Source organism: Halichoeres trimaculatus, unplaced genomic scaffold (genome assembly GCF_033239565.1).
Source record: "Halichoeres trimaculatus isolate MK-OKI-2021-1 unplaced genomic scaffold, fHalTri1.1 fHalTri1_scaffold_3, whole genome shotgun sequence".
Lineage (NCBI taxonomy): Eukaryota > Metazoa > Chordata > Actinopteri > Labriformes > Labridae > Halichoeres > Halichoeres trimaculatus.
This window is the reverse complement of record NW_027437181.1, coordinates 31,918,355-31,931,555: the sequence shown is the minus strand read 5'-3', so window position 1 is coordinate 31,931,555 and position 13,201 is coordinate 31,918,355. Positions and strand designations below refer to the sequence as shown.

General features: G+C 40.7%; 1 protein-coding gene across 1 annotated transcript in view; it reads right to left on the bottom strand.

Moving 5' to 3' along the window:
• Positions 1 to 2,222: 2,222 nt before the first annotated feature.
• cskl (c-src tyrosine kinase-like) overlaps positions 2,223 to 13,201 on the bottom strand; it is a 63,330-nt gene continuing 52,351 nt past the window's right edge. Inside the window, exons 6-13 of the mRNA XM_074666811.1 lie at positions 9,920 to 10,013; positions 8,732 to 8,797; positions 8,522 to 8,621; positions 8,297 to 8,387; positions 6,273 to 6,346; positions 5,394 to 5,589; positions 3,953 to 4,039; positions 2,223 to 3,553 (exon numbers count right to left, since the gene is read on the bottom strand). Coding sequence (XP_074522912.1) covers positions 3,371 to 3,553; positions 3,953 to 4,039; positions 5,394 to 5,589; positions 6,273 to 6,346; positions 8,297 to 8,387; positions 8,522 to 8,621; positions 8,732 to 8,797; positions 9,920 to 10,013 — 891 coding nt within the window. The 3' untranslated portion in view covers positions 2,223 to 3,370. The remainder of the gene's footprint in view (positions 3,554 to 3,952; positions 4,040 to 5,393; positions 5,590 to 6,272; positions 6,347 to 8,296; positions 8,388 to 8,521; positions 8,622 to 8,731; positions 8,798 to 9,919; positions 10,014 to 13,201) is intronic.

The following is a 13,201-nucleotide window of genomic DNA, read 5'->3' as shown; positions in this document are numbered from 1 at the left end:
TGCCACCATAAGTATTGATTATACATAGTTTTCTCATACTACAAGATACAATGATTGTTCATACTTGAAAAGAGAAATGTTTAAATAATAGAAAATTATTATTGAAACGGGGGGAAAGGTAATACAGACAATATAGTTAATTAATGATATGTCTAAGTTTATAAGAAGTTCTCATTGCTCTCACCCACTGAAGCACAGGCTGGGTGATAAGAAGCAGGGAGACCAGCTTGTTCTTGGGCGCATGTTGATAGAAACACGAGTCTGATACTCACACACTCTGCAGCCCAGATATTTGGAGAGAATATATTTGACAGATCCTTTTCTAAAGTTGAAACAATTTTAAGATACATTTTTAAGAAGAAGAATGAGCTGCAGGGCGCCTTCAAAATATATATTTTTAGAGAGATAATGCTTTTATTTTCAACAAGCCACAAATAGAAAGAGATTTGATCAAGGAATTCAGTTTGAATTTTCTTTAGCATCAAACCCAAAGGTTCACTTAGAAGAACTGCAAAAGGTTAATTGATGATCCAATGACATTTCTCAAATTAAATCAAATGAAATGTCTTTCTGTAGCTCAAAAAGAAATTTTCAATAAATCAATAAATCAATCAATCAATCAATCAATCAATCAATCAATCAATCAATTAATTAATCAATTATTTTGAAGAATTTAAATTAAGGATTTCTTATTGGATAAAAGGGTGGTGTCTGGGCAGTGGTACAGCAAGATTGTTGTGTGTTCATTCCAAACAAAAATAAGAGCATTGATAATAATCCAGACGGCTCGTTTAACAAGGCTCTTGATGGCCTGCGAGCACTTTCAGAAGAATTGACTGGGAACTCAGGCATAGACAATCCTATGTCAGCCTGATTTTAGAAAACCTTTCAGCAAATGGAAAACTTTTGTCACCTCAATAATTGTTTGATGATAATTTCCCAGCACCATCACCTTACCAATAAAACATGCTACAGAAACTATTCCTTCCACAGGTTTCCAATCTCCAAAGGATGAAGAAAAAGAAGACCGTATTTTTCCCAATCCCCCTTGTAAATACACCTGCTATGCTAATGATACCACATGCTCTCCTCTCTTCTCTATCCCTCTTGCAAACACTTAGGAGCATGATACTCTTAGGTTTAATCATAGCAGAATAAGAAGGTTTATCGGGGCTCATTCTTTTGGGACCAGTGCTGTAAACCTCACCTGTGACCAGAATAAAAGCTGAACTGAGAAATGGATCCTCTTCTTGTGATCTTTGGGGATTGTTCGAGTAAAGAACTGAGCAGATTTTATTTCAACCTTCTCTATTTTCTTCCGTACATATATTTATTGGTGTCGTACAGTCGAAACAACGTAAGCTGAGAACCACGTAAGTCGAGGACCTCCTGTATCCTGTATGCCTATGATGACAAGGAGCCGTTTTTGAGTACAGCCCCTTCACCCCACCCCCAAAACATGTAAACCCATTGATTTACATGATTGGTTTTCCTCCATTTTTTCCCCTATGCAGCTTTAAACACAGTAGTTCTAAAATCTGTAAAGCATGTTTTGCATTTGCATTTGTTACAATCCTTTTATTAAACTCAAAAGTGTGGATGCTGAGTCAACCTTTTCTTTTTCAGCTATCAATATCAGGGTGCTCTCTCAGAGAAGCACTAACCCGCTCTGTGACGCTGCTGAGCGACGTAAACATATAACAAGGTACTCATATGAGTGGTTGTGCGCAAGAGCTCTGTTAACACTTCTGAGTTTGATAACTACTTTAGTTATGGCCAAAAATACAACATGTCCAAGCAGTAAGTGATTAAAAAACTTCCTGCTAAGACCTCCTTTTCGTGAGTCTCAGTTTCACAGTTAATAGAATTTACACAGAATCTTAGCTTGAGCTTTCTTCAGTGGTCTGAAAATGAGGAAATGGTTTTCGTATGATTGAATTACAACTAATGGGTGTTACTGGACTCAGATACAAGTTCCTACAAATAGAAACCAGAAGACTTGCCGTTATAAAATCCAGGTATCAACATATAGGTGCTATATTCTCATCTAGAATTTGTTAATAGAGATTAGAAATATAAACAATAATGTCTCATCTGTCATTATTCCCAAACCCCAATCCAGCTTGTGTTGTGTTCTCTGCTCACACGCGTAAAGAGAAAAAAGCGTTTCTCTTATTGTCTTGACACCCTCAAACAGAGCGATGCTTGTGATCCCACACTGGTCAGATGGAATGATTTATTCATAATCATGATAGCATAATAAAACAATGAACATTGAAAGCACTGACAGTTGAACCCAAGGCCTCTCACACACAGCATGCACCACCCGACCCCAGTGTTCACAGAGACACTGAACATTCCCAACGCCAAGATGCCCCTGGCTCCTGAAAGTCCTCCTTTTTTAATCCTCCTCACCAGTCAGTTTTTTCCTTGTTCTTTTTTAAGTCCTTTAAATATATTTTGATATAAAAAACAAGCCCACGTATGATGAACCGACCATGTTTGTGAACTGCTTCTCCCTCTTCTCTTCTTATTAGAGTCCTGCATCCCTCACACACACCACTTCTCAGGGATGAACGTGATACTGGCCCCCAAATCCTCCTCTTCCTGTTCGTGGACACTTGGCAAGAACAAAGTCTGATGTTGTGATGGCAGAGGTGGGGGAGACGGCACTAAAAAAACAGTTCCCTGAACATAAAGAAAGCAATAAAAAAAGATCTCTTAAAAAAGGTAGTTAAAAAATGAAGCAACAGTCCAGTTGAAAGAAATGCTGGAGGGAAGTCTGGAGCTCTGTAGACTGGAGGCACTTTGGCACAGAGCGAAGGCCCCACACCTGACACCACGCCCAGGGGAGGGAGGGACGAAAAGGATGGAATGACAGAGTGCTGGATTCATGCGGAGATCCAGGAATGATGGAGGCGAGATGAAGAAAGAGCACCTGACAATCGTGGAGGAAAAGGCCAGCCTCCCCTCCAGTTAATGCCGTGTTCAGGAGAGGAGGAGGAGGGGAGGAAAAAAAAGAATGAGTAGGGAACTTGGACCAAGAGAAGACAGAAGAGTGAGAGAAAGAGAGAAACAGTGGCAGATTTAAGAGAAGGAAGGAGCAGTGGCCCATCGAGAGAGGAGGAAACTGTCTGGCAAAAGCTTTACAACACAAACAGGAAACAGTCCTTATATGGAAGCAGATGGCGGCTGGGGGACGTCTGAGGTCGGGGAGGGGGCACAGTTTGGCAGTCCCAGTCAGGAGGAAGCTGCTGTGGTCCCACGCCTTATCTACCTCTCCTTCTCCTCCTCCTCCTGCTTTACAGCTGTGCTGGGCTGAGTGTCACCCCCTTCCTCTCCCCACTTCCGCCCTCCACTGGCCTCCTCTTCACAGGTAGAGCTCCTTGGCTCTGATATGCTGCAGCTTCTCCCTCAGCATGCGGAAGGAGGGCCGCACCACGGCGTCCAAGGTCCAGCACTGCTTCATCAGGTCATACACCACAGGCGGGCAGCCATCAGGGGCGTCCATCTTGTATCCCTTCTCTACCCGTGGCACCACCTCTTTTAACGGCTGACGGACAGAGACAAAGTCCACATTTATTCTCTACAGCAACATCAAGGTTTGTGCAAAGATGATTCAGCGTGCCAGGGGAGGTTGTAACAGAAATAACTCAATCTGGAGGTGTAACAAGTGATGGAGCATGAAGAAATAATTAAAGTCATCATTTACAGAACAAATTCTGTCTTATTTTAATCATCTGCTCCAGCAGTCTGATGACACAAATCCCATTATTTTGAGGTCAAATCATTTCACTAATCCAGAACACAAATAAATGAGGAAAAATGAAATAATACTAATGAATAATAATAATGAATTAAATAAAAACTGATCCAAGCAATAAAGCCTGCCATCTGCTGGTTCAGCTCAGACCTTTTTAGAGCCATAGAAATCTGCTGCTCAGATACTTACAATTCTAGGGTAAGGCACACGGCCAAAGGAGTAGATCTCCCAAAGAAGGATCCCGTAGCTCCAGACGTCTGACTTGGTGGAAAACCTCTGTTTGATGAAGAAGGGAGAACAAGGGGGGCTTAAATTCACATACTTTATTTTAGAGATCCAGTATATATAAAAACACATTGAGTCTCACTGAAGAGTGCCTCTAAAGGTAGAATTTATTGCTGTAGATTTTGTCAAGGTGATGAAATAGGACTTTTTAAGTGTTTTTTTTTAAATCTTTTCTGGTTCTTAAGTTTCAGCCCATGTTAACTTATCACAAGGCTCCAAAATCTGTCAGCATTAATATAATAAATTAATGTGTTATATGTTTGTAATAAACATCAATTTTGTACTTTATGGCACACTGTAGTCTTTCTGTTTCATGCTGCCTCTACACTTTTAATAACACATTTCAGTTTAAAATCCTCTTGATAATAAATCTCAGTTGATGCATCAGTAACATGTACTTTGTGTCAAACAGAATGAAAGCATTTTAACTTTGAGTTGAGGATAAACCTGCAGCTCAGACTGATGTCAAAGGGTGACCATGTAGCAAAGGCCAACAGTGAACTCATACAGGGTGCACTCTCAATGCTCTCCACTACCTCTGGTTTCAGAGCATAACAGCATTTATTTAGATAATAACTCTGAAAGTCAAATCCACAGAGTATATTTTATTACACTCATTTGATATGAGGGATGGAGAAAAAATTTTGAAAATTCAAATAGTCATTGACATCAAAAAATCAAATAGTTCATGTGACGACGGCTTTGTCCTGTCTGCGCTGCGGCAGGTCGCAGGTTTATGCAGGATACCAGAGAGCTGTACTGTGTCAATTTCACAAAAAAGGAAAACAAAAGAAAAAAAAAGAAAAAAAAAAAGAAAAAAAACCCAGGTCAAACGCGACAGGAAGTTGTGCATGGAACCATCTAAAATGCCCAATGACTTTCAAAATCAAACAAACCATGTCCAAACCAGATCGTATATAACAGCAACAAACTGACAGAATGAACAGAGCCAGACCAGAAGTGAACAGGTTTGAGGATTTACAGTCAAAAACAAGAATGAGAAGACATTCAAATATAGATTGGGAAGTTTCTTAGCATGATGAATCATGCTAATATATATATATATATATATATATATATATAATATTTGAAAGCCCTAAAAATATTTGAAAGTTTTTATAGGATCATGGAAAATAAATTATTCAGTCTTTATCTTACTGCAGTCAGTGTAGGAGAGTCTGATGTACAATTAACAATTAAACATACCTCACCATAAAAAAAGTAAAAGCTTTAATAAAAGAAACTGTTTCATGAGACTTTTAGTTGGTGAGTTAGATGACAACAAATACAAAGAAAAGGAAAACACACCAGCACTGAGTCACTTCACGTCCAAAGCTCGTCTCACCTTCTCTCTTAGTGCTTCAGGTGAAGTCCATTTGACGGGCAGCTTGGCAGTGTCCTGTATGGAGGAAGCCTCCTTGGTGAGGCCAAAGTCGCTGACCTTGGCGATGTTGTCGTCAGACACCAGCACGTTGCGAGCTGCCAGGTCTCTGTGAACAAAGTTGTTTGCCTCCAAATACTCCATTGCCTCACACACGTCACTGCATAGCACACAGGGAGACATGGGAGGGAGCGTGAGTGAGGAGCGGGGGACTGAGATTAAAACAAAAGATGTGCACCAACTCTCTGATCTATAGGAGGCTGTTACCACAACACATCAAATGATAAACACAGGACAAAAGTTTTCCAATGCAAAGAGACGTCAAAGAGAAAGTAAACAGGCTGTGTAAGAATAACAGACAATCCTTTTTCTCCTTAACTAGCTGAATGTTCATGCAGTTCAAACCCTGTAGTTCCCTAACAAGTTTATTCAGGGGTCACATAGACATTGTAAATGTTCCTGTCAGTGTGATTATTTATGCCCATTGATCTGCTTCCTGACACACAGTGGCTCTGGCACTCATCTCAGCTGTTCTGGGTTATGGCATCAGCTAAGTAAGTGTTAAATTAAAAATAAATGAAGACTTCAAGGCACTTGACTCTAAGATAATGCAGCTATTTACAAAAAAAAAAAAAAAAAAAAACATCCTGCAGGCCCGCTTCTGTAAACAAATAGCTCTTTTATGCTCCCAGTGAAGAGCGTGACACTGCTCTTTTCAAAGTCTCTTCAAATCCTGACAGCTGAAGAGGAGCAGTTTAGCTGGAGACCCTGAGCTGCTCTGATTAAACATTTGTCTTCTCTACAAATCTAATGGATGCTTGAACAGAGCTGAAGAGGACTCACAGAGAGAACTTGAGTAAGCAGTCTCCGCCCAGCACGGTCCGCCCTCGAGAGCGCAGGTAGTCCACCAGGCTGCCCTGTGACACGGACGGGATTATTAACACAACACACAGAGGACATGGACGAGTTCAGCTTGTTAAATTAATACCTGACAGGACATCTGAAGCAACAGGTAGATATTTTACACTCATTCAGTTTTACTCAGTTTCAAGAGAAGATGAATCATTCTCACACCTGCACTGTCACTTTGAGCGTTTTCCCACTAAGCCTAGCTCAGCTTTGTATCATGACCGGGAAAGAAGGGGAAACACTGTCTGTACAATCTAAATATCTCTGTATTTTCTTTGTACACTTTAGAGGGATAATCTGTTTATCAACAACGCCGTATGCACGTGCAACTTGGATGCAGAAGCACTGCGGAGTATAATGGTTTGTCAATGGACGTGGAGGAGTTAACCACAAAAAAACGCAATTTTGAACTGAATATTATCACTTTTACAGATGTTAAACGGCCCCCTGGTTTTTGAAATAGCAGTGAGTGGACAGAAGAGATCAGCAATCAGGCGTGTACACAGAGAGCAATTTAAACACATAACTGTCACTCGATCCTTATTACTGCATTATCCGTGGACACTTACCAGACTGTGACAGAACAGGATTTAAACGTGTGTCAATAAATCAGAAACCCTCCAAGACCAAAACAAGCACACAGTCTGCAGAGTCTGAGAGCCAGTTAATAATAAAAGAACCAGAAAACTACGTCCAGAGAACTGCACCGAATCAGATAAAGACAGCAAATTTAATTTCACACCCGCAGACGTCGCTAGTGTTTCAGTGTAAAGTGTGACCCTGTTAACTGGTGACTCTTGGCCGTTAATCACTGATACTGTCGGCCGAGAGTCACCAGTTAGCATGGTTGCTATTAACTCCAAAACACCGGTTGCTCTGTGACAGTTAAAACTTGATAGACGTTGCCTCTGTTGGATAGTATCGTTTCTAAAAACTGACCAGAGAACAACCATACATTTTTATGCTGATAACAGGTTGAATTTAGTGTTTGAAAAATGCTAACTTGTCTGAATGAATTGAGCTGGACGCTACTTCTGCAGTCAAGATGCGTGCACATCTTTGTGATGACGTAGACTGATAATCTCTCTATAGGACTGTCACAATCCCAGAATTTTAAACTTTGATATCATTTTAGTACAAAACAAACAGCACTGACACCAGGCCACATCAAAAGTAAAAAGTGAAAGCAGCACATTACTGAGCAACGCTGGCTAAGCAAAAACAGACCCATATTTGGCCTATGGTCAGTGGTTATAATAAGTTAACTAAATGTTTATTAACAACAAAAAAAAGGTCCAAATAAAGAGTCCTGTAGCAATAGATTGCCATGGTGTGTTTGTATGTGAGTATCAACAGATTCTTTGGTCCCTGCATTTTTAAAGTTTCTCATTTTAACACATCACTGTGCAGCATGAATCATGGTCCACTGGTCAGGACAGACAGACATCACAAAGGGAGCAGGTGACATTGCTGTCTCTGGCCTCTGCTCTGCACCGTTATTAGACACCAGAGGGAATTGACGAAAAGTTGTTGTTTGTGGACCAGTGACTCAGAGCACTGTGTGTTGTGTCTGGACTTAGTGAGGCTTGGTTTGTGACAGACAGCAGAGAATGTGTATTTGCACAGAGTTGTGGATTTCTTAATGAGGCAAACAGAGCGTAACCGCTGTGACACAGTTAGAAATTAGGTCTCATGTCTCAGCATTACCACCTTCAATAGACCACAACACACTCTCACTCTGTCTGACGCACACAGTGTTGAAAAAGAAAAACATCTAGAATCTGAAACCTCAGTCTAATTTTGTGTGCCTGAGTATTTCTGAACAATAAGTTTACGTTAAAGCAGCCACTGGAGATCACGGAGAGTTGAGGTTTTATCAGTTGTTTCCTGATAAAGCAAATCATTCCAAACTGAACAGCTTTGAATTCTTCTGAGAGTTTTTTTTATGTGAGACAAACCTTGGCCATGTACTCTGTGACGATGTAGAGACTGCCTCGCTCCTCCACTATGACTCCCAACAACTGCACCAGGTTGTTGTGTCTCAGTTGCCTGTTCAAAAAAGAAACAAGTGAGGAAAATCCAGTGTTAGTATGCAGGGAAATATAAGAGGTGCTTGAATGTGAGTTACCAAGTTTTTAAATCGTAGAGAGTGTGAAGGACAGAGAATGACTGAAGGATCTTACGTCATAACAGAAGCCTCGGCGATGAAAGCCTGCGCTGTGGCGTCATTTTTGATGCACTTGACTGCAACCTTGGTTCCTCTGTAGTCTCCTACCATCACATCTGATGAGGACACAGACAGGGTCAGTTTTAAGTACGTTATCCAGCACAGCCTTGGTTTGTGATAATGGCTCTGATGTAGAAAATTAATGCTGCACATTTCAGACTCTCACCTCCAAACTCTCCTTTACCAATGGTCTGCAGGAGCTTCAGCTCTTTTCTGTTCAAGGCCCAGCCACCTGCAGAGAAAAGACAAATTATGGTTATCAGATTTTATTATCATGCTCAAAATACTACAATTCCTCAGAAGATGAAGGAACAATCTTGATAGGGAGGTTATGTTTTTGGGAGAGTTTGTCTGTCTGTTTGTCTGTGAACAGCATAACTCAAAAACTAACCAACAGATCTTGCTGAAATTTCAGGAAATGTTCAAAATGGGATAGGAAAGAAGTGATTAAATTTTGGAGGTGATCTGGATCACCGTCTGGATCTAGGATTTTTTTTAAAGGGTTCTTTATCATTGTGAGATAGGGCCGTTCACCATATGTGTATATAACTCCACCATAAATGGTCGGATTGCTTTGAAAAACAATACAAGACAAGGTCACCATAATTTCTGACAGATGTAAAAGTACGATCCAGATCCTGACAATATTCTGGATACTAAGAATATGAAATATGTACTGGGTCATCATAATTTTCAACACTGTCAGGTAACAAATTATCGTACAAACCTGCAGCTAACACCAAATTGTTGCAGACAGTCTGCTGAAAGGGAGTATAACATTAAAGTAGGACTAAAGTGTTGTGTGACAATCACAATATGCTTGGTGGAGGTCTGTGCTCTCTGAGTGCTTTTCTAGTCTATTATTGTAACATATAAATAAGAACTCTGACATCAAACAACCTGAAATACTCAACTATTCAGGAATTTTTTATTTACTTTCACATCTTTTCGTTGGCTGACAAGTATTTTGGGAATATGTCTCCTCCTTTAGGGAGGAACAATGAGGACTTATTGGAACAAATATCTTGCCAGTCCTCTGCTGCAATACTCGGATAGGTCAGTTGGGTTCACGAAGAGAAGTGAAGAGGGACCGAGCTGGAGACAGGCTCTGATTGTCCTTGAGAGTGGCTGAAGCCCAGCACTCGTCCCCAGACGCACAAAGATTAATTACCCTCCCCAGACTAATGCTATTAGGGCTGTGATTGCAGCAGATTCCTGTAGGAAGCACAGCCCATGTCTACTTTATGTTTGTGAGGTTAAAGTGCCGGTGTACAAACACGAGTGGAGCGAGGCCCTGTGTGTTTTGGCACCAGTGTCCCTGCGGAGCAGAGTAATGAGCTCAGTGTGCCCTTACTCCTGGAGAACTCGTCCTGCGCTGCCACCGTTCCCTCCATCAACTTGGGTTTAATCAGCCTGGTGCAAAGGCCATCAGCGTCTTTGGTGTAGTGCTGCAGACACAGTAAGAGACAGTTACATGCTTTAAAAAACATACAGGGTCAGTGTGTTTAAGAGTTAGACCAGACTGTAAGAGAATCAAACACAGGTTCCCTTTGTTCATCAAACATTTGGCAAAAGTGTTTGAGACATATAAAGATCAATCTGTCAGACAACGCATTTTAACTCTGATTAAAAACACGCTGTTAAAAAAGGAGCTGCCTGCTTCAATTAGCTCAGACTTAAAAAAAAGCCATAGCATTGATTTAATTAAGCTGCAAACAGCAGGTTTTTGCATTTAGAACATTTTATTCATTGATATAGGCAAATGAGTATTATCCTGAATGTGAATGAAAAAAAAATTGTTTTCATCACATGATAGCAGATAAATTTGCTTTATTTTCACTGGTGTTCAGTGAAATCCCAGTGGAAACAAACTTAAGGCTGCAGGATCCTTTAAATTCCTCTGAAGTAAACTCCAGGGAGAGAAAAGGCTTGTGCACTTTAAGAGTAAATACATCTCCTGACCTACATGACAGATCATACACTGATTTACACAGATTTTATCTGAAGGCTGAGCCCGTATACAGGCTTTGATATGTAAAATAAATACAGGCTGATGTTCGCAGCCACAGAGGAACATGAAGGCAGTGATAAAAAGAAGATTCAGAGTGTGGTAGAATAAAAAAGGAGTGAGGTGCTCTGCCTTTCTACTACGAGCAGGTTATCAGCTGGATCTCCTTCATCAAAGGCAGAAACATGTCTGGAGGGTAAACAGAATCCCTGCCTAATTTCCATTTGTTACAGCAAGCCTAGGTAACAAATTTTACTACACATAGCCGCGAATAAAAAACATCCACAACCTACTGAGGAGAGTGATCAGTCATTAGAAAATGATCACTATGCTGGAGATTGACATTATGTGTAGGGTGTTTAATGATCTAGAGTGTTTCCTGTGCTCGGAGGTGTGAATGTTGGAGCATTTACTGTGAGAACCAGAAGGAGAGTGGTGTGTGGGTGTGAGAAAGATCTTTAGTTTGCTTGGATTCAGAGGGATGAGGATCAATGCAAACAGACCCCTGAACCTGCCAATTCCTTCTCATCATTATTATCATCAGGCTGATGGATACAGCAAAGGATTAAGTGATGACAACAGACAGCGGCAGCAAAGTGTGGGCTTCTGTGTTTTCTTAATATTTCAGGTGGCTCTAAAACAAATATCCCCCATGGATTATGGAGACATCACTGATCCTTGAAACTGGTTAGATTTCGTAGTTTACCTGCTGATATTTATATATTTTCTTATTTTTCCTTGAAACAATAAAAAAACAAACATTGAAAGAAGCACATGTGCCTCATTATGCCTGATGTCACATTGGCTGATCAGATATAAAGAAATCAATAAAAGCAAAAAAGAGGAAGCTCCAAACAAAGAACAAAGACAGTGTCATGTTATACAACTGCAGCATGGCGAATTGACCAGTGTAAGTTATAATCACGACCACCAGGGGGCAGCATGGTGACAGAGGGGTCAGCTCCAATAAATTATTCAACTCAGGCTGTCACACAAGCCAAACCACAACAGCACCACCCTCTTTTCCATCTATTTACTAATATTCAAATTTTCAAGAATGATGTAACAGTTGGTGTTTTATGTGTGGCATTTCCTGTGTCATGGAAATGTTTCTTTGCAAAGAAGGAACAGTACATCATCAGTACAGCCTATTTAATTAACACATTACACTTACTTTAATTCAGGAGTTTTTCATTGAAAAGGTTTACTACTACATACAATGTTTCAGGATTTACTTCAAATCTCTTCCTATGTGAATAGCCACAGAGTAAGAAAATAACATGAGCACTGAAGCTAAAAACATACATGTGCTATTACTCTTTGGATTCATCAGGGAGCCATCTTTGCCTCACCTCAGTATGCGTGAACGCCACACATGATACCATCCCTGTGATTGACGGGAAAGACCTAGCTCTGCCACTATATACTTATGCATACAGCATGTATAAGGTATATATGTGTGGGTTTATGTAGAGCCTGCTGTGACAGGCCAGTAAGAGCAGGGGCGCAGAGAGCATGCCGGAAAAACACTGAAGAATGTGAGGAATCTTGTCATAGGCTATTATAGAAAGAGAGAAGACACAGGGGAATTCATGCAGGGAGGAGGATAAAGATACAGAGGGATTAAATCTGAGAAAAACGGAAGAAGAGTAAGAAGTAGAGATGGATAAAGAGAGCAGAGGATGTCAGGTATATATATATATATGAGGAAGCTTAAAGAGAGCCAGAGAAAGGAGAGAAAGGAAATGGAGGCAGAACCAAGCCTGGAGGGTGTAAATGAAAGAGAGAGACAGAAATTGTGGGTGGCTGATAACAGGAATGCACTGGGGATGTAGATGGTTTGGTTGCCAGCTGGCACATTCCTGTCGTCCACTTCCAGCGCCCCGCGAGGCAAAGAGATGAGGTCCAATTAGGAGTGTGATAGCCGCCAATCCAGCTCGTCTCTTTATCCGAGAGGATGAAAGGTCTCTCTTTCTCTCCTTCTCTACACCATCATGTCTCCTGTCTTTCCCTCTCTACACGCTGTCCTCCCTCTGAACCGGCTTTCAGATATCAGGCAGCGAGTGAGAGGATCAGACGGCTTTTTGAAGAATGGGAACATGTACTCCAGTCTGATTTTGAGGGAACCTCCGTGGGGACGCTGGATGTGCGTGTGGGCCTTGTGTTTACTGAGTTATGTAATCAAACTGCTTCATAATTGATCTCTAGATTTATCTCATTAATTCTAAATACTCATCTAAATTTTTCAGAGTGCCTCTAAATCTTAATGGCACATTAATAAATGAATGACTCAGAAAAACAGACTAACTTCAATTTTCTGTTTAAGATGTTTAGACCTAACTCCAGAGACCTGAATGGGTCTGATTTGTTCCAAATCTATAAATAGCCACAAAGAAGAGCCTCTAGGTCTGATGAAAAGTCCAAACAATGATGAGCAAGAAAATCTAACACTTTGAGAATCCAAGAGACAAAAAGAGAAATAAAGCAGAATTTATTAAAAATAGTAATTACTAAAAAATCAACCAAATCGCGTACTATTCCTTTAAAATCTTAGGGTGCGGTCACACTAGCCATCCAAACCGTGTCGTGCTTAAGCACGATTGCCCCTCCACAGACTTGTTTCCCAGC